The 22,163-nt window shown below is 35.1% G+C and overlaps 3 protein-coding genes across 3 annotated transcripts; all 3 read right to left on the bottom strand.

Moving 5' to 3' along the window:
* Positions 1–2,555: 2,555 nt before the first annotated feature.
* LOC137630018 (cuticle protein 18.6-like) lies at positions 2,556–4,370 on the bottom strand. The gene is made up of 2 exons (XM_068361516.1): positions 4,359–4,370; positions 2,556–2,882 (listed from the first exon to the last, which is right to left on the bottom strand). The coding sequence occupies exons 1-2, from the start codon at positions 4,368–4,370 to the stop codon at positions 2,556–2,558; spliced, it is 339 nt and encodes a 112-aa protein (XP_068217617.1).
* Positions 4,371–7,850: 3,480 nt separating this feature from the next.
* On the bottom strand, positions 7,851–9,672 carry LOC137630019 (cuticle protein 18.6-like). Its single transcript, XM_068361517.1, has 2 exons — positions 9,661–9,672; positions 7,851–8,177 (listed from the first exon to the last, which is right to left on the bottom strand). Exons 1-2 carry the CDS (start codon positions 9,670–9,672, stop codon positions 7,851–7,853), a joined length of 339 nt encoding a protein of 112 aa, XP_068217618.1.
* Positions 9,673–13,128: 3,456 nt separating this feature from the next.
* On the bottom strand, positions 13,129–14,895 carry LOC137630020 (cuticle protein 18.6-like). Its single transcript, XM_068361518.1, has 2 exons — positions 14,884–14,895; positions 13,129–13,455 (listed from the first exon to the last, which is right to left on the bottom strand). Exons 1-2 carry the CDS (start codon positions 14,893–14,895, stop codon positions 13,129–13,131), a joined length of 339 nt encoding a protein of 112 aa, XP_068217619.1.
* Positions 14,896–22,163: the final 7,268 nt, after the last annotated feature.

A 22,163-nucleotide genomic window follows, 5' to 3' on the forward strand; every position in this document is an offset into this window, starting at 1 on the left:
TTCAGACGATTTGATTTCCAAATTTTACTTAAGCAGGCCATTGTCTAATTTGCTTTTTTTCAATCTCTCACTAAACTCTAGTTCTAAACACCCTGTATTGGAGATCATAGTTCCTAAATACTTAAATGATTCTACCTCATTAATCCTTTCTCCTTCCAATGATACTTCCTCTTCTATTGCATATTCTTTTCTCATCATCTCTGTCTTTCTTCGATTTATCTTACCTTTATAAATTCTCACTATCATATTTACATTACAAAATATTTTATCAATACAACTTGTAAAATAAATTTCTCACATTAATTATGTCAAATATATTATTAAAATTTGTTCTGACCTTATCTGCCCCCCCCCCCCATCCTGGAAATTCTGAGGTCATTGTGAAGACAAAATTTCAGTGATTCTGCAACTGAACCACCGAGTAGTTGGGCTGCTAGTTTAACATTAATTTTTCTTTGATCAATCTATATGAGCATATGTAAGTTTATTCCCTAGATGCAAACCTTCATTAGCTTGCATATTGTGCGATCCTTTCTATATTCTGTCTTCTCCATCAATAAAATGTTTCTTATCACCAAACGAGTTCTTTACCAGCTTCAACAAATGGCAGGGATCAGAGAAGATGCAACCTGGTTTCTGGGTTATTGAATGTGGGAATGTTATGGTCTAATAAGCTTCCCATTTGTTTTATCATTACATCATTACTTGACAGACCTTCAAATGCCGGTGATCAGTAATAATCCGAGCTGAATGAAGCTGACATAAACATTGCTGAAGCAAATTTCCTCGTTCGTGAGAACCTAGACCTGCAATCAAGATAAATGCAACCATTTTTTGCAGTTACCATTAATACAAGAGCCTGTCTAGCTAAGGGAATACCATCATTATCTAATTCTATGTACTTGATCCTTTTTTCCCATCCCATTCTACCTTCTGTTTTATTGCTATTTCTATGATTAAAGAACAAATTCGAGTTTTCCAGTTGTTAATGTTGCGTCAGCTTTTATCTTTAATGCTGATAAAAAAAAAATAAGATCCGTGAACCCAAGTTGGCCATCCACTTGATACTACTTCAAAATTGTTCTAGGATTAGGTGAACGCGTTTCAAACATTTTCCGAACATAGCGATATGCATGCGGTGAGGGTAAAACTTTTCAGCTCTGAGGAATAGTTACCATAAGAAGGTGTTTTTTTTTTTTTTTAATTTCCTCATGAAAAGATCTGGAACACTGTCAGCACAGTACTCTAATACGTCCAAAAATAGTGGGGCTCACGGAAGATTTCCTTCGTAATTCATCATCATCGTCATCTCTTACACCTATAGATGCTAAGGGCCTCGCCTCGATTACATTTCGCCAGTTGTCTCGATCTAGAGCTTTTAATTCAATACTTCTCCATTCATCATCGCCCATTTTACGCTTCATAGTCCTCAGCCATGTAGTCCAGTATCTTCCAACTCTTCTAGTACCTTGTGGAGCCCGGTTAAATGTTTGGTGAACTAATTCACATAAAACATTATTCAAATCATTATTCTTTTTGGCAAAATGGTGCTTTGATTGCTACAATAGTTTTATCTTTTTATCTTAATGAGCGTATGTGAATTTGAGCATCACTGAGTTTTCACTTTAAACGCATTGCCTCAGTTACAGTTATTAAATTTTCACTGTGCCAAAGGAAGACACATGATTCCCTACTAGGCTATCTGTTGGTGGTTTTCTTGTAGGCGTTTCTTTTATCATGAGATGATCAGGGAAAGATTCCAATATCCTGGATATAGCCCCGATGTGCAATCGAACATTGGAGAGCTATTATTGAAAATCTTCCTCGTTGAAATGCTTCTAACAAAACGGGAATGCTCATTTGAAGAAGGTTTCACGTCATATCGCTCAACCCATCTTTTGGAAAGCTGCAACCCAATGCATAAAAAATAATTTTCAACTCGCAAATTTGTGACGGACATCACATTATTAAACCTCATGAGATACTGTACTTTGGTAGGTCACACAATAGTGAGTGAGATGAGTGAGCTTTTTGCCCTACACGCGCTGACCAGGTTGGCTTCACTAATCCAGAAATAGGGCATCTCCAACTTATTAAAATCTCCTTAATATATTGACCTGTGATTTGGCAGTCATACAAGGGTGTCTGCATTTAGTATTGATTTTATTTGGGTAGAATCGTGAACGTTCTACTGATTTGGTCTACACTTAAAAATGTTTGATTAGTTTTCCATTTGGAACTTATCAGGAAATCTATGGCTAGTCTAACTAAATTTGTGTATGATGAGCTGAGAATCACCTTTTTCCTGATTATGATAGTATCGTTCTTACATGTTTTTAAATTTCTATTCTAAGAAACAATAAGAGGATGCTAGAAACATAATTTTCACCTTTAGTTGTTTTATTAAGAAATGTAATTTACCAAGAATATTATGGTACATCAAGTTGATTGAATCATCTCGTTAAGAAGAAGAAATATTTAAAGATATGAAAGAGAAAGAACATCATTTATGGTATCCGAAATAATCTACATCATAGAATGTCGTTTAGGACTCCTTAGGCGTAGACTGGTGCGGGTGGGTAGGAGGCCTCTCCTTCATAGGCCACGTCGGCGACGTAGCCGTTGTCGTGGTCGGCGGTGAAGGTGACGATCTGGGTGCGACCGTCGGGGAGGGCTACGCGGTACGACCCGGAGGTGACCTGACCGTCGCTGCTCTCGTCGTGAGCAAAATCGTTGCCGGTTGAGTCGTCCTTGACGGCGTAGGCGAAATCGAAGGGCATGCCTGGTTCCTTGTAGGACGGGGGAGGGGCCCCATACGCTGGAGGGGAGTCGGGAGCTGGAGCGGAGCAAGCTACGGCCACGAGGGCGGCAATGACGAAGAGCTGGAAAGGAGAAAGGAGATCAGTTTCATTTATTGAAGTTTTGTTACTTTAAAGTTCATTTGGTTAACATAGTCATCGAATAATATACCCAGAAGGAATTTAACTATGGTTGGTAGTACCAAGGATAAAGAAAGGCAAATGGCGAGTGATCTCCCTGAGAAAAAAAAAAAAACGTTAAAAACTGGAAGAAAGATACCTGCTTCACCTATCGAAACGTAAGGGAAAGGGTCTCATGTATATATACATATATATATATATATATATATATATATATATATATATATATTATATATTATATTATATAGTATATATTATATTCTATTATATTATATATTATATTATATATACAAAGGCCTAAGACTTGTCCTTCCATTCCTGTCTGTTTTTGGTATTTCTATGCCATTCTATACCAACAAATTTGCTTTGCTCATTAATCCATTGTCTTGTCTTCCTTCTTCTGCGTCTGTTGCAATCTCTAGGGACCCATTCTGTTATTCTTTTGGTCCATTTATTATCTGTCATTCTCATTTGTCCTGCTCCTGTCCATTCTTTTTTTTTACTTCTTGTTAGAATATTCTCTACTGTAGTTCTCTCTCATATCCATGATGTACTTTTTCCGTCTCTTAGTGTTAATCTCATTATTATTCTTTCCATAGCTATTTTGGGTTGTAACTAACATATGTTCTAATACTTTAGTAAGACTCCAAGTTTCTGATGCATAAGTAGATACAGGTAGGACCATCTTTTGAGAGAAAGTGGCATTTTGGTTTTCATAATCTCATTTTGTTTACCAAAAATCCTCGTCCCTCGGTTATACTTCTTTTAGTTTTGTGTGTAATTTTGTGTGTGTCTGTGTCTATGTCTGGAAGTTTGAGTATAAGATGAAGACAACAGACTCTTACTTGATGTTTTCTTCTGTTAAAAACCTTAGGGAACCAAAAACGATGTATCTTAGTATCTCTCTCATGTACGAAGCTGATATAATTTAGCACTTTGGGAATACATATTTTTTCCTCTCTTTTTTATTTGTTAAGGGAGTTAGGTTGCCGATCCAGTCGGCCTTTGTGTTTAAGGCTTTAAATTATGCTTCATAAAACATCTTGATCTATTCATAGCACTTCCACTTCCAATGGCTAAGAAGATTGATCAGATGAAGGATTTCAAATCCATAACTATACTTTAAAAATAAAAACTTTTTCTTTACACAGAAAACTAAGGAAGCTGATGACAGTTATTTAACTTAAGAAATACTATTTGATATTTTATATAACTCTATTTAACATTACACAAAATTTAAGACAATTACTTCCCAGAAATGTGGATGGAGTTATTGGACAAAACCAGTTCTTTCAGAATTTAAAAGTTTATCTTTATAAACTTACGAATTTCATCAGAATTCTAGACCTCTCATGCTTAAGAAATATAATTGTGAGAGACTATAAGTCAAAGAATGATCACAACGAAGAGCTATCTCACCTTAGCAGACATGTTGATGTTATGAATATGCTGAGGAAATGATGTTGAAGTTTGAGCAACACTCCCTTTTTATACTTACTGACGACTCTTCCAGCTTCCCGTTTTCTGTTACCCTTATCCATTTTCATTGACCTGTCAGCTATCGCATTTGGAAAACCAATTGGTTTTCTTATCACTTCTTTCCAGGAATGTGAATTGAGATAAGAAGTTTTAAAAATTAGAAGCGAAATATAAACGAATTGTGTTTTTATCCAATCGGAATTTGCTCTGAAAAAAAGTCAACAGTAACATTACTTTTAATTATAATTGAAAATCACTTGAAATAAAAGTAAATCCTCCAGTTAGTAGATTAGATAATTCATGAAATTACAGTAAGAGTTTAGTGGTGATTAAGAAAAACAAGTCATATTAGTAGATCAAATGTTTTTCTTTTTGTGTCTGAATAAGATATAAAATTTGAAATTCATGATTAATCCCAGAAAAGACTTTTCTTGAGTCATGTTGTAATTTGGGGAAATAATCTGAACAAGATGAGATTCCATTTTCTCTTAAAACTAGAATTACAATTCCCTGCAATTCATCTCTACTTATATCTGATGTTAGAGTACAAATAACTGTGGTTAGTATTCACTTAAGAACGACTGCAAAAAAAAAAAAAAAAAAAGGCTTTTAAATTAGCTTGCTTCATTTCGCTAATTGTTCTGACGAGTTGCTCATGTTGATTTTACTTGTTTTTAGATGCAATTATTTCCCCATTATCTTTATTAGTTATTGCATATTTTTTTTCTATTCGTAATAATATAGCATCACGTACTATGAATTATTGATTTAAAGCGCTAGATATGCAATTGAAATCATTAGATGGGAGTAACAGCTAAAAATTGGCCAAGCAAAAACCTCATGCTTGCTAAAAACAACACTCCCCCGTTTATTAATTCCTTTCAAATCATCCTAGAAGCTATAAAAGAAGTTTCAATATACTTTTCTGTGCCGTCCTATCGTCAAGGACTTTTTTAAATAAAGACTTAACTGCATAGGGTTCAGAACCCTGTACTGCAGAACACCAAGCAGAATCTCTCCAGAAAAAAAATAGCCATTGGTGTGAAATATACTCCTCAGCCACCCCAAGCCCATTAAAGATATTAGATTCAATGCTTCATGCTGGTATTAGATTGTCGACAGGAGCGTTTAGAACCTCACCTATCCCAAGTCTCCTTGTTGATGCTGGGTGTTACCTTTAGACCATTACTGAATGTTTTCTATTATTCAGTATTGGTTTAGGTTGCAAGGACTCCCTAATTCTTTAGCTTTTCAGACTGCAAAACTAGTAAGGCACTCAACATACTTTAAGTTGCACCCAAAATCTCCTCAACCTTATGGCTTTCGGGTGAAACAATTGTTAAGTAGTCTTGATATAATTAGAAGTAAGATGCTTCTATTTAGGATATCATCAACCCCTCCGTGGAAATTACCAGGGATTTCTTATTGTAAATATTTTATTGGTATTAAAAACCAGGACTGAATTAGAAGTTAGGTCTCTTTTTATGTAACATGTTGAAGAACATAGGGTATCAACTTTTATATATACCGATGGCTCCAAATCTGATGCTGGCGTGTGATTTGGAGTATATAGTAGTTCTTTTAGCTGTAGAGGTGCACTTCCTCCAATATCTTCCATATTTAATGCTGAATTATATGGCATACTAACCGTTATTGAGAAAATAACGTTAAAAGAGGATGGTAATTTTACCAGTTACAATGATTCAAGAAGTGTCGTTCAAGCTTTAGAAGGTTTTAATTCTAGTGACCCTTTAGTTTTAAAGATTTTAGAGTGGCTTTTAGTTATTGGCCTAAAAGGTATAACAGTTCGATTTTGCTGGGTTCAGGTACACGTAGGTGTGTCTGGAAATGAAGAGTCACATTCACTGGCAAAGAGTGCTACAGCTGAGTTACTACCAAGAAGGTATCCCATTCTTTGTAATGTTTTTTTTTTTTTTTTACCAGCAGTTAAGAATTTTATTTATAACAATTGGCAACAGCATTGGGATAGTTTAACCGAAAATAGGATGAGAAAAATTGCGATTTCTATATCCCCTTAGAGGTATAATTGGATGCCCCGAAAATGGGAGACTGGCCAACACGAACCATATTGCGACGACTGTTTAATACCTTTGACAGTGAGGCATTGTTGACTGAATGCCCCACATATAGCACAGAAAGAAATGTAAACTGTTTGAGGCTCGGGGTGAAGATGGCAGGTTCATCCTTCCCAAGATCCTTGGACATGATTTGCCGTACGATGCTAGTAGAATTTTTTAATTTCTATCAGAAGCAGGTCTTCATAATGCTATTTAACTTCCATAACATATTTTTTTCTGTTTTTGATTGAATATTCTTTTAATCTTTATTTATAATAAACGATATCGGCGTCAATGACCTTCGATGACAGAATGCCAGAGAACTTCAAATCAATTGATCAATCGATCACCATCTCCGACTCCACGCGTCATGGTCCTCAATCATGAAGGCCTGGATCTTCCAAATCTTCTACTGGCCTGGGTCTTCAACATCTTTTAGTGGCTTGTGGTGCCCAGTTAAATGTTTGGTGATGTAATCTCGAGAAAAAATTATTCACATTTTTTTTTTTTTTTTTTTTTTTTTTTGACAAGATGGTGTTTTGATTGCTGCAGTAGTTTTATCTATTAATTTTAATGAGCATATCTGAGTTAATCCATCACTGAGTTTTTGCTTTAAAAGCATTGCCTCGGTTGATTAAATTTTCACTGGCATAGGCAGGGGAAGACGAATGATCCCCTATTAGGCACTCTGTAGATGGTTTTCTTATAGGTGTATCTTTTATATTGAGATGATCAGGAAAAGATTCAAATATACTCGATATAATTCCGACGTGCAAAATCAAACCTTGGAGAGCTATTATTCAAAATCATCCTTCTTGGAATGCTTCGAACACAAACAGGAATAGTTATTTGGAGAAAGGATTTCACGTCCTGTTTCTCGAACAAATTTTTGAAGTGAAGATCCTCATCTTTAGGAAAACTACAAGCCAATACATAGAAGATAATTTGCAACTTGCAAAATTTTATTTGGGTTGAATCGTGAATGTTCTACTGATTTGGTCTGCACTTAAATGTGCGTGATTAGTTTTCCATTTGGAAATTATCAGGAAATCTAAGGCTAGTCTAACTAAATTTATGTATGATAAGCTGAGAATCCTTATTTTCCTGATTATGATAGTATCGTTCCTACATGTTTTTGAATTTCCATTCTAAGAAACAATAAAAGGATGTTTAAAACATGATTTTCATATTCATTTGTTTTATTAAGAAATGTAATTTACCAAGAATATTATGGTACATCAAGTTGATTAAATCTTCTCATTAAGAAGAAGAAATATTTAAAGATATGAAAGAGAAAGAACACCATTTATGGTATCCGAAATAATCTACATCATAGAATGTCGTTTAGGACTCCTTAGGCGTAGACTGGTGCGGGTGGGTAGGAGGCCTCTCCTTCATAGGCCACGTCGGCGACATAGCCGTTGTCGTGGTCGGCGGTGAAGATGACGATCTGGGTGCGACCGTCGGGGAGGGCTACGCGGTACGACCCGGAGGTGACCTGACCGTCGCTGCTCTCGTCGTGAGCGAAATCGTTGCCGGTTGAGTCGTCCTTGACGGCGTAGGCGAAATCGAAGGGCATGCCTGGCTCCTTGTAGGATGGGGGAGGGGCCCCATACGCTGGAGGGGAGTCGGGAGCTGGAGCGGAGCAAGCTACGGCCACAAGGGCGGCAATGACGAAGAGCTGGAAAGGAGAAAAGAGGATCAGTTGCATTTATTGAAGTTTTGTTACTTTAAACTATGGTTGGTAGTACCAAGGATAAAGAAAGTTTAATGGCTAGTGATTTCTTTAAAAAAAATAAATAAAAAACGTTAAAAACTGGAAGGAAGATACCTTTTTCACCTATCAAAACGTAAGGGAATGGGGCTCATGTATATATATATATATATATATATATATATATATATATATATATATATATATATATATATATATATATATATATATATCTATATATATATATTATATATATATATATATATATATATATATATATATATATATTTTATAATTTATATACAAAGGCCTAAGACTTGTCCTTGCACTCCTGTCTCTTTTTGGTATTTCTATGCCATTCTATACAACAAATATTCTTAGCTCATTAACACATCGTCTTCTCTTCCTTCTGCGTCGGTTGCAATCTCTAGGGACCCATTCTGATATTCTTTTGGTCCATTTATTATCTGTCATTCTCATTTGTCCTGCTCCTGTCCATTTTTTTTTCTTTACTTCTTGTTAAAATATTCTCTACTGTAGTTTGCTCTCATATCCTTGTTATTTTTCTGTTTCTTAGTATTAATGTCATCATAATTCTTTCCATAGTTGATTTGTGTTTTAACTAGCTTATTTTCTGATACTTTAGTAAGTCTCCAAGTTTCTGATGCATAAGTTGATACTGGTAGGACCATCTGAATAAATGGTTTCCTTTTGAGAGAAAGTGGCATTTTGGGTTTCATAATCTTATTTTGTTTACCAAAATCTTCTCGTCCCTCGGTTATCCTTCTTTTATTTTTGTGAGTAATTTTTTATGTGTCTGTGTCCATGTCTGGAAGTTTGAGTATAAGACGAAGACAGCAGACTCCTACTTGAAGTTAGCTTCGGTTAAAAACCTTGGGGAACCAAAAATGATGTATCTTAGTATCTCTCCCATTGATGAAGCTTATGTAATTCAGCACTTTGAGAATACAGATTTTTTTTTTTTTTTTTTTTTTTTTTTTTTTTTTTTTTTTAGGTTGTGGATCCCTGTAGCCGTTGTGTTTAAGGCTTTAGATTATGCTCCATAAAACATCATGATCTACTCATAACGCTTCCACTTCCAAAGGCTAGAGAAGATTGATAAGATGAAGGATGTCAAATCCACAACTATACTTTATTAGTAAAAACCTTTTCCTTACACTGGAAACTAAGGAAGCTGATGACATTTAACTTAAAAAAAGACTGGTTGTTATCTTATGTATTTCTATTTAACATTACGCAAAATTTAAAACAATCACTTCCCAGAAATGTATTTGGCATTAATATTGGAGAAAAACAGTCCTTTCAGAATTTAAAACTTTATCCTTAAAATTCATGAATTTGATCAGAACTTTGGAACTCTCATGCTTAAGAAATATAATTCTGATCGACTCCAAGTCGAAACAATTAGCACAATACAGAGCTATCTCACCTTAGCAGACATGTTGATGTTATGAATATGCTGAGGAAATGATGTTAAAGTTTGAGCAACACTCCCTTTTTATACTTACTGACGCCTCTTCCAGCTTCCCGTTTTCTGTTGCCCTTTTCCATTTTCATTGACCTGTCAGCTATCGCATTTGGAAAACCAATTCGTTTTCTTATCACTTCTTTCCAGGAATGTGAATTGAGATAAGAAGTTTTAAAAATTAGAAGCGAAATATAAACGAATTGTGTTTTTATCCAATCGGAATTTGCTCTGAAAAAAAAGTCAACAGTAACATTACTTTTAATTATAATTGAAAATCACTTGAAATAAAAGTAAATCCTCCAGTTAGTAGATTAGATAATTCATGAAATTACAGTAAGAGTTTAGTGGTGATTAAGAAAAACAAGTCATATTAGCAGATCATATGTTTTTCTCTTTGTGTCTGAATAAGATTTAAGATTTGAAATTCGCGATTAATCCCAGAAAAGATTTTCTTTTGTCATGTTGTAATTTGGGGAAATAATCTGAAGAAGAGATTCCATTTTCTCCGAAAACTAGAATTACAATTCCCCGCAATTCTTCTTTACTTATATCTGAGGTTAGAGAACAAATAACTGTGGTTAGTATTTGCTTAAGAACGACTGCAAAAAAAAATTAGCTTTCTTCTTTTTGCTAATTGTTCTAATGAGTTGCTCATGTTGATTTTACTTGTTTTTAGATGCAATTATATCCCCATTATCTTTATTAGTTATTGCATATTTTAATGTTTTTTTTTCTATTCGTAATAATATAGCTTCACGTATTTTGAATTCTTGAAGTTCAGTGCTAGATATGCAATTGAAATCAATAGATGGGAGTAACAGTTAAGAATTGGTCAAGCAAAGAACCACATGCTTGCTACATACAACAGTCGCCTGTTTATTAATTCCTTTCAAATCATCCTAGAGGCTATAAAAGAAGTTTCAGCATACTTTTTCTGTTCCATCCTATCGTCAAGGATTTTTCAAATAAAGGCTTAAACTGCATAGGGTTCAGAACATTGTACTGCAGAACACCAAGCAGAAACTCTCCAGAAAAAATTAGTTATGGTGTGAAATATACTCCTCGGCCACCCCAAGCCCATTAAAGATATTAGATTCAATACTTCATGCTGGTATTAGATTGTCGACAGGAGTGTTTAGAACCTCACCTATCCCAAGTCTCCTTGTTGATGCTGGAGAGCTAAAATAGACCATTAACGAATGTCTTCTATTATTCGGTATTGGTTTAGGTTGCAAGGACTCCCTAATTCTTTAGCCTTTTCAGACTGCAATCCTTGTACGGCACTAAACATACTTTAAGTTGCTCCCAAAATCTCCTCAACCTTATGGCTTTCGGGTGAAACAATTATTAAATAGTCTTGATATAATTAGAAGTAAGATGCTTCCACTTGAGATATCATTAACCCCTCCGTGGAAATTACCAGAGATATCTTTTTGTAATTATTTTATTGGTGTTAAAAAATCAGGACTGAATTAGAAGCTAGGTCTCTTTTTATGGAACATGTTGAAGAACATAGCGAATCAACTTTTATATATACCGATGGCTGCAAATCTGATGATGGCGTTTGATTTGGAGTATATAGTAGTTCTTTTAGCTGTAGAGGTGCACTTCCTCCACTATCTTCCATATTTACTACTGAATTATATGGCATACTAACCACTATTGAGAAAATAATGTTAAAAGAGGAGGGTAATTTTACCATTTACAGTGATTCAAGAAATGTCCTTCAAGCTTTAGAAGGTTTTAATTCTATTAACCCTTTAGTTTTAAAGATTTTAGAGTGGCTTTTAATTATTGGCCTAAAAGGTATAACAGTTCAATTTTGCTGGGTTCAGGCACACGTAGGTGTGTCTGGAAAGGAAGAGGCAGATTCACTGGCAAAGAGTGCTACAGCCGAGTTACTACTAAGAAGGTATCCCATTCTTTGTAATGTTTTTTTTTTTTACCAGCAATTAAGAATTTGATTTATAACAATTGGCAACAGCATTGGGATAGTTTAACCGAAAATAAGATGAGAGAAATTGCGATTGTTATATCCCCTTAGAGGTATAATTGGATGCCCCGAAATGGCACTTGGCTGGCCAACACGAACCATATTGCGACGACTGTTGAATACCCTTGACAGTGAGGCATTGTTGACTGAATGCCCCACATATAGCACAGAAAGAAATAGATATCTGCTTGAGGCTCTGGGTGATGATGACAGGTTCATCCTTGCTAAGATCCTTGGACATGATGTGTCGTACAATGCTGGTAGCATTTTTAAATTTATATCAGAAGCAGGTCTACTTAATGCTATTTAACGTACATAACATATTTACTTCTCTGTTTTTAATTGAATATTCTTTTAATCTTTATTTATGATAAACGATATCGGCGTCAATGATTTCGATGACAGTATGCCAAGAACTTCAAATCAATTGATCAATCGATCACCATCTCTGACTCCACGCTTCATAGTCCTCAATCATGAAGGCCTGGATCTTCCAAATCTCCTACTGGCCTGGGTCTTCAACATCTTTTAGTGGCTTGTGGAGCCCAAGTTAAATGTTTTTTGAACTAATTCCAAGAAAAAATTAATCAAATATTTTTTTTTTTTTGACAAGATGGTGTTTTGATTGCTGCAGTAGTTTTATCTTTTTTTTTTAATGAGCATATCTGAGCTTATCCATGACTTGACTTTTCGCTTTAAAAGAATTGCCTCAGGTAATTCAAGTTTCACTGGCACAGGCAGGGGAGAACACGTGATCCCCTACTAGGCACTCTGTAGATGGTTTTCTTATAGGCGTTTCTTTTATATTGAGATGATCAGGAAAAGATTCAAATATGCTCGATATAATTCCAGCATGCAAAATCGAACCTTGGAGAGCTATTATTTAAAATCTTCCTTCTTGGAATGCTTCGAACTCAAACAGGAATAGTTATTTTGAGAAAGGATTTCAGGTCGTGTCGCTCAAAAAAATTTTTTAGTGAAGATCCTCATCTTTAGGAAAACTGCAAGCCAATATATAGAAGATAATTTGCAACTTGCAAAATTTTATTTGGGTTGAATCATGAATGTTCTACTGATTTGGTCTGCACTTAAGTGTGTGTGATTAGTTTTCCATATGGGAATTATCAGGAAATCTATGGCTAGTCTAACTAAATTTATGTATGATAAGCTGAAAATCCTTATTTTCCTGATTATGATAGTATCGTTCCTACATGTTTTTGAATTTCCATTCTAAGAAACAATAAAAGGATGTTTGAAACACGATTTTCACATTCAGTAGTTTTATTAACAAATGTAATTTACCAAGAGTATTATGGTACATCAAGTTGATTAAATCTTCTCATTGAGAAGAAGAAATATTTAAAGATATGAAAGAGAAAGAACATCATTTATGGTATCCGAAATAATCTACATCATAGAATGTCGTTTAGGACTCCTTAGGCGTAGACTGGTGCGGGTGAGTAGGAGGCCTCTCCTTCATAGGCCACGTCGGCGACGTAGCCGTTGTCGTGGTCGGCGGTGAAGATGACGATCTGGGTGCGACCGTCGGGGAGGGCTACGCGGTACGACCCGGAGGTGACCTGACCGTCGCTGCTCTCGTCGTGAGAGAAGTCGTTGCCGGTGGAGTCGTCCTTGACGGCGTAGGCGAAATCGAAGGGCATGCCTGGCTCCTTGTAGGACGGGGGAGGGGCCCCATACGCTGGAGGGGAGTCAGGAGCTGGAGCGGAGCAAGCTACGGCCACGAGGGCGGCAATGACGAAGAGCTGTAAATGAGAAAAGGGGATCAGTTTCATTTATTGAAGTTTTGTTACTTTAAAGTTCATTTGGTTAACATTTTCATCGAATGATATACCCAGAAGGAAATTAAATGTCGTTGGTAGTACCAAGGATAAAGAAAGGCAAATGGCGAGTGATCTCTTTGAAAAAAAAAATAAAAAACGTTAAAAACTGGAAGGAGGATACCTCCTTCACCTATCAAAACGTAAGGGAAAGGGGCTCATGTATATATATATATATATATATATATATATATATATATATATATATATATATATATATATATATATATATATATATATACAAAGGTCTAAGACTTGTCCTTCCACTCCTGTCTGTGTTTGGTATTTCTATGCCATTCTATACCCACAAATTTGCTTAGCTCATTAATCCATCGTCTTCTCTTCCTTCTGCGTCGGTTGCTATCTCTAGTGACCCATTCTGTTATTTTTTTGATCCATTTATTATATGTCATTCTCATTTGTCCTGCTCCTGTTCATTTTTTTTTCTTTACTTGTTAGAATATTCTCTATTGTTGTTTGCTCTCATATCCATGTTGTTCTTTTTCTGTCTCTTAGTATTAAAGTAATCATTATTCGTTCCATAGCTCCTTTGTGTTTTAACTAGCTTATGTTCTGATACTTTAGTAAGACTCCAAGTTTCTGATTCATAAGTTGATACTGGTAGGACCATCTGATTAAATAGTTTTCTTTTGAGAGAAAGTGGCATTTTCACGTTTCATAATCTCATTTTGTTTACCAAAACTCATTGTCCCTCGGATTATACTTCTTTTAGATTTGTGTGTAATTTTGTGTGTGTTTCCATGTCTGGAAGTTTGAGTATAAGATGAAGACAACAGACTCCTACTTGAAATTAGCTCCGGTTAAAAAACTTGGGGAACCAAAAATTGTATCTTAGTATCTTTCCCATTGACGAAGCTGATATAACTGAGCACTTTGGGAATACAGATTTTTCCCTCCTTTTTTTTTTTTTTTTAGCCGTTGTGTTTAAGGCTTTAAATCATGTGTCATAAAACATCTTGATCTACTCATAACGCTTCCACTTCCAATGGCTAGAGAAGATTGATCAGATGAAGGATGTCAAATCCATAACTATACTTTATAAGTAAAAACATTTTCTTTACACAGGAAACTAAGGAAGCTGATGACAGTTATTTAACTTACAAAAGACTGGTTGTTATCTTATGTAATTCTATTTAACATTACACAAATTTGAGATAATTACTTCCCAGAAATGTAGATGGAATTAATATTGGGAAAACCAGTCCTTTCAGAATTTAAAAGTTATCCTTAAAACTCATGAATTTGATCAGAACTTTGGACTCTCATGCTTAAGAAATATAATTCTGATCGACTCCAAGTCGAAACAATTAGCACAATGTAGAGCTATCTCACCTTAGCAGACATGTTGATGTTATGAATATGCTGAGGAAATGATGTTAAAGTTTGAGCAACACTCCCTTTTTATACTTACTGACTCCTCCTCCAGCTCCCGTTTTCTGTTGCCCTTTTCCATTTTCATTGACCTGTCAGCTGTTGCATTTGGAAAACAAATTCGTTTTCTTATCACTTCTTTCCAGGAATGTGAATTGAGATAAGAAGTTTTAAAAATTAGAAGCGAAATATTAACGAATTGTGTTTTTATCCAATCGGAATTTGCTCTGAAAAAAAGTCAACAGTAACATTACTTTTAATTATAATTGAAAATCACTTGAAATAAAAGTAAATCCTCCAGTTAGTAGATTGGATAATTCATGAAATTACAGTAAGAGTTTAGTGGGATTAAGAAAAACAAGTCATATTAGCAGATCATTGTTTTTCTCTTTGTGTCTGAATAAGATTTGAGATTTGAAATTCGCGATTAATCCCAGAAAAGATTTTCTTTTGTCATGTTGTAATTTGGGGAAATAATCTGAAGAAGAGATTCCATTTTCTCCGAAAACTAGAATTACAATTCCTGCAATTCATCTCTACTTATATCTGAGGTTAGAGAACAAATAACTGTGGTTAGTATTCGCTTAAGAACGACTGCAAAAAAAAAAAAAAGGTTTTTATATTAGCTTGCTTCATTTGCTAATTGTTCTAATGAGTTGCTCATGTTGATTTTACTTGTTTTTAGATGCAATTATATCCCCATTATCTTTATTAGTTATTGCATATTCTTAATGTTTTTTTTTCTATTCGTAATAATATAGCTTCACATATTTTGAATTCTTGTAGTTCAGTGCTAGATATGCAATTGAAATCAATAGATGGGAGTAACAGTTAAGAATTGGTCAACAAAGAACCACATGCTTGCTACAAACAACACTCCTCCTGTTTATTAATTACTTTCAAATCATCCTAGAGGCTATAAAAGAAGTTTCAGCATATTTTTCTGTGCCGTCCTATCGTCAAAGAATTAAATTGCATAGGGTTCAGAACCCTGTACTGCAGAACACCAAGCAGAATCTCTCCAGAAAAAAATTAGTTATTGGTGTGAAATATACTCCTCAGCCACCCCAAGCCCATTAAAGATATTAGATTCAATACTTCATGCTGGTATTAGATTGTTGACAGGAGCGTTTAGAACCTCACCTATCCCAAGTCTCCTTGTTGATGCTGGGTGTTACCTTTAGACCATTACCGAATGTCTTCTATTATTCGGTATTGGTTTAGGTTGCAAGGACTCCCTAATTCTTTAGCTTTTCAGACTGCAAACCTAGTAAGGCACTCAACATACTTTAAGTTGCACCCAAAATCTCCTCAACCTTATGGCTTTCGGGTGAAACAATTGTTAAGTAGTCTTGATATAATTAGAAGTAAGATGCTTCTATTTAGGATATCATCAACCCCTCCGTGGAAATTACCAGGGATTTCTTATTGTAAATATTTTATTGGTATTAAAAACCAGGACTGAATTAGAAGTTAGGTCTCTTTTTATGTAACATGTTGAAGAACATAGGGTATCAACTTTTATATATACCGATGGCTCCAAATCTGATGCTGGCGTGTGATTTGGAGTATATAGTAGTTCTTTTAGCTGTAGAGGTGCACTTCCTCCAATATCTTCCATATTTAATGCTGAATTATATGGCATACTAACCGTTATTGAGAAAATAGCGTTAAAAGAGGATGGTAATTTTACCTCTTACAATGATTCAAGAAGTGTCCTTCAAGCTTTAGAAGGTTTTAATTCTAGTGACCCTTTAGTTTTAAAGATTTTAGAGTGGCTTTTAGTTATTGGCCTAAAAGGTATAACAGTTCGATTTTGCTGGGTTCAGGCACACGTAGGTGTGTCTGGAAATGAAGAGTCACATTCACTGGCAAAGAGTGCTACAGCTGAGTTACTACCAAGAAGGTATCCCATTCTTTGTAATCTTTTTTTTTTTTACCAGCAGTTAAGAATTTTATTTATAACAATTGGCAACAGCATTGGGATAGTTTAACCGAAAATAAGATGAGAAAAATTGCGATTTCTATATCCCCTTAGAGGTATAATTGGATGCCCCGAAAATGGGAGACTGGCCAACACGAACCATATTGCGACGACTGTTTAATACCTTTGACAGTGAGGCATTGTTGACTGAATGCCCCACATATACCACAGAAAGAAATGTATATCTGTTTGAGGCTCGGGGTGAAGATGGCAGGTTCATCCTTCCCAAGATCCTTGGACATGATTTGCCTTACAATGCTAGTAGCATTTTTTAATTTCTATCAGAAGCAGGTCTTCATAATGCTATTAAACTTCCATGACATATTTGCTTTTCTGGCATTAATTTGATATTCTTTTAATCTTTATTTATAATAAACGATATCAGCGTCAATGACCTTCGATGACAGAATGCCAGAGAACTTCAAATCAATTGATCAATCGATCACCATCTCCGACTCCACGCTTCATGGTCCTCAATCATGAATGCCTGGATCTTCCAAATCTTCTACTGGCCTGGGTCTTCTACATCTTTTAGTGCCTTGTGGAGCCCAGTTAAATGTTTGGTGATGTAATCTCAGGAAAAAATTATTCAATTTTATTTTATTTATTTTTTTTTTTTTTTTTTTTGACAAGATGGTGTTTTGATTGCTGCAGTAGTTTTATCTATTAATTTTAATGAGCATATCTGAGATAATCCATCACTGAGTTTTTGCTTTAAAAGCATTGCCTCGGTTGATTAAATTTTCACTGGCATAGGCAGGGGAAGACGAATGATCCCCTATTAGGCACTCTGTAGATGGTTTTCTTATAGGCGTATCTTTTATATTGAGATGATCAGGAAAAGATTCAAATATACTCGATATAATTCCGACGTGCAAAATCAAACCTTGGAGAGCTATTATTCAAAATCATCCTTCTTGGAATGCTTCGAACACAAACAGGAATAGTTATTTGGAGAAAGGATTTCACGTCGTGTCGCTCGAACAAATTTTTTAAGTGAAGATCCTCATCTTTAGGAAAACTACAAGCCAATACATAGAAGATAATTTGCAACTTGCAAAATTTTATTTGGGTTGAATCGTGAATGTTCTACTGATTTGATCTACACTTAAGTATGTGTGATTAGTTTTCCATTTGGAAATTATCAGTAAATCTAAGGCTAGTCTAACTAAATTTATGTATGATAAGCTGAGAATCCTTATTTTCCTGATTATGATAGTATCGTTCCTACATGTTTTTGAATTTCCATTCTAAGAAACAATAAAAGGATGTTTGAAACACGATTTTCACCTTCAGTTGTTTTATTAAGAAATGTAATTTACCAAGAATATTATGGTACATCAAGTTGATTAAATCTTCTCATTAAGAAGAAGAAATATTTAAAGATATGAAAGAGAAAGAACATCATTTATGGTATCCGAAATAATCTACATCATAGAATGTCGTTTAGGACTCCTTAGGCGTAGACTGGTGCGGGTGAGTAGGAGGCCTCTCCTTCATAGGCCACGTCGGCGACGTAGCCGTTGTCGTGGTCGGCGGTGAAGATGACGATCTGGGTGCGACCGTCGGGGAGGGCTACGCGGTACGACCCGGAGGTGACCTGACCGTCGCTGCTCTCGTCGTGAGCGAAATCGTTGCCGGTTGAGTCGTCCTTGACGGCGTAGGCGAAATCGAAGGGCATGCCTGGCTCCTTGTAGGACGGGGAAGGGGCCCCATACGCTGGAGGGGAGTCGGGAGCTGGAGCAGAGCAAGCTACGGCCACGAGGGCGGCAATGACGAAGAGCTGGAAATGAGAAAAGGAGATCAGTTTCATTTATGGAAGTTTTGTTACTTTAAAGTTCATTTGGTTAACATAGTCATCGAATGATATACCCAGAAGGAATTTAACTAGGGTTGGTAGTACCAAGGATAAAGAAAGGCAAATGGCGAGTGATCTCTCTGAGAAAAAAAAAAAAAAACGTTGAAAACTGGAAGAAAGATACCTGCTTCACCTATCGAAACGTAAGGGAAAGGGGCTCATGTATATACACACACACACACACATATATATATATATATATATATATATATATATATATATATATAGATATAGATATATATATATATATTATACATATATATTATATATTATATTATATTATATTATATTATATATATACAAAGGCCTAAGACTTGTCCTTCCATTCCTGCCTGTTTTTGGTATTTCTATGCCTTTCTATACCCACAAATTTGCTTAGCTCATTAATCCATCGTCTTTTCTTCCTTTTGCGTCGGTTGCAATCTCTAGGGACCCATTCTGATATTCTTTTGGTCCATTTATTATCTGTCATTCTCATTTGTCCTGCTCTTGTCCCTTAATTTTTTTTTACTTGTTAAAATATTCTCTACTGTTGTTTGCTCTCATATCCATGTTGTTCTTTTCTGTCTCTTAGTATTAATGTCATCATAATTCTTTCCATAGCTCGTTTGTGTTTTAACTAGCTTATGTTCTGATACTTAAGTAAGTCACCAAGTTTCTGAGGCATAAGTTGATACTGGTAGCACTATCTGACTAAATAGTTTTCTTTTGAGAGAAAGTGGCATTTTGGCTGTCATAATCTCATTTTGTTTACCAAAAACTCCTCGTCCCTCGGTAATACTTCTTTTAGTTTTGTGTGAAATTTTGTGTGTGTGTGTGTGTGTGTGTCTGTGTCTATGTCTGGAAGGTTGAGTATAAGATGAAGACAACAGACTCCTACTTGAAATTAGCTCCGGTTAAAAAACTTGGGGAACCAAAAATGATGTATCTTAGTATCTCTCCCATTGACGAAGCTGATGTAATTTAGCACTTTGGGAATACAGATCTTTTCCTCTTTTTTTGTGTTAATGGTGTTAGGTTTTGATCCCGGTGGCCTTTTTGTTTAAGGCTTTAAATTGTGCTTCATAAAAAATGTTGATCTACTCATAACGCTTCCACTTCCAATGGCTAGAGAAGATTGATCAGATGAAGGATGTCAAATCCATAACTACACTTCAAAAGTAAAAACATTTTCTTTACACAGGAAACTAAGGAAGCTGATGACAGTTATTTAACTTACAGAAGACTGGTTGGTATCTTATGTAATTCTATTTAACATTACACAAAATTTGAGATAATTACTTCCCAGAAATGTAGATGGAATTAATATTGGAGAGAACCAGTCCTTTCAGAATTTAAAACGTTATCCTTAAAACTTATGAATTTGATCAGAACTTTGGACCTCTCATGCTTAAGAAATATAATTCTGATCGACTCCAAGTCGAAACAATTAGCGCAATGCAGAGCTATCTCACCTTAGCAGACATGTTGTTGTAATGAATATGCTGAGGAAATGATGTTAAAGTTTGAGCAACACTCCCTTTTTATACTTACTGACGACTCTTCCAGTTTCCCGTTTTCTGTTGCTCTTTTCCAGTTTCATTGACCTGTCAGCTGTTGCATTTGGAAAACAAATTTGTTTTCAATATGACCTCTTTCCAGGAATTTGAGTAGAGAAATTATTTTTTGAAAACTAGAAAAGAAAGATAAACGAATTGTCTTTTTTTCTTTTCAAAACAGATATTGCCCAGAAAAAGGGCAACTGTAATAAAATTACTTTTACTTATAATTTAAAATTACTTGAAATAAAAGTAAATCCTTCAGTCAATAGATTTGATAATTCAATATATTACTGTTAGAGTTTAATGGAGATTAATAAAAAAAAAAAAAGTCGTATTAGCAGATCATATAATTTTTTTCTCGTGTCTGAATAAGTTTTCAGATTTGAAGATTCATGATTCATGATTCATCCCAGAAAAAGACATTTCTTGAGTCATGTTGTAATTTGGGAAAATAATCTGAAGAAGATGAGATTCCATTTTCTCTTAAAACTAGAATTACAATTCCCTGCAATCATCTCTACTTATATCTGAGGTTAGAAAACAAATAACTGTGGTTAGTATTCGCTTAAGAACGACTGCAAAAAAAAAATTAGCTTGCTTCTTTTTGCTAATTGTTCTAATGAGTTGCACATGTTGATTTTACTTCTTTTTAATGCAATTATATCCCAATTATCTCTATTAGTTATTGCATATTCTTGATGTTTAAGTTTCAGTGCTAGATATGCAATTGAAATCAATAGATGGGAGTAACAGTTAAGAATTGGTCAATCAAAGAATCACATGCTTGCTACAAAAGACACTCCCCTGTTTATTAATTACTTTCAAATCATCCCAGAGGCTATAAAAGAAGTTTCAGCATATTTTTCTGTGCCCTCCTATCGTCAAGGACTTAAATTGCATAGGGTTCAGAACCCTGTACTGCAGAACACCAAGCAGAATCTCTCCAGAAAAAAAATTAGTTATTGGTGTGAAATATACTCCTCAGCCACCCCAAGCCCATTAAAGATATTAGATTCAATACTTCATGCTGGTATTAGATTGTTGACAGGAGCGTTTAGAACCTCACCTATCCCAAGTCTCCTTGTTGATGCTGGGTGTTACCTTTAGACCATTACCGAATGTCTTCTATTATTCGGTATTGGTTTAGGTTGCAAGGACTCCCTAATTCTTTAGCTTTTCAGACTGCAAAACTAGTAAGGCACTCAACATACTTTAAGTTGCACCCAAAATCTCCTCAACCTTATGGCTTCGGGTGAAACAATTGTTAAGTAGTCTTGATATAATTAGAAGTAAGATGCTTCTATTTAGGATATCATCAACCCCTCCGTGGAAATTACCAGGGATTTCTTATTGTAAATATTTTATTGGTATTAAAAACCAGGACTGAATTAGAAGTTAGGTCTCTTTTTATGTAACATGTTGAAGAACATAGGGTATCAACTTTTATATATACCGATGGCTCCAAATCTGATGCTGGCGTGTGATTTGGAGTATATAGTAGTTCTTTTAGCTGTAGAGGTGCACTTCCTCCAATATCTTCCATATTTAATGCTGAATTATATGGCATACTAACCGTTATTGAGAAAATAGCGTTAAAAGAGGATGGTAATTTTACCACTTACAATGATTCAAGAAGTGTCCTTCAAGCTTTAGAAGGTTTTAATTCTAGTGACCCTTTAGTTTTAAAGATTTTAGAGTGGCTTTTAGTTATTGGCCTAAAAGGTATAACAGTTCGATTTTGCTGGGTTCAGGCACACGTAGGTGTGTCTGGAAATGAAGAGTCACATTCACTGGCAAAGATTGCTACAGCTGAGTTACTACCAAGAAGGTATCCCATTCTTTGTAATCTTTTTTTTTT

This window comes from Palaemon carinicauda, chromosome 38, assembly GCF_036898095.1.
Source record: "Palaemon carinicauda isolate YSFRI2023 chromosome 38, ASM3689809v2, whole genome shotgun sequence".
NCBI lineage: Eukaryota > Metazoa > Arthropoda > Malacostraca > Decapoda > Palaemonidae > Palaemon > Palaemon carinicauda.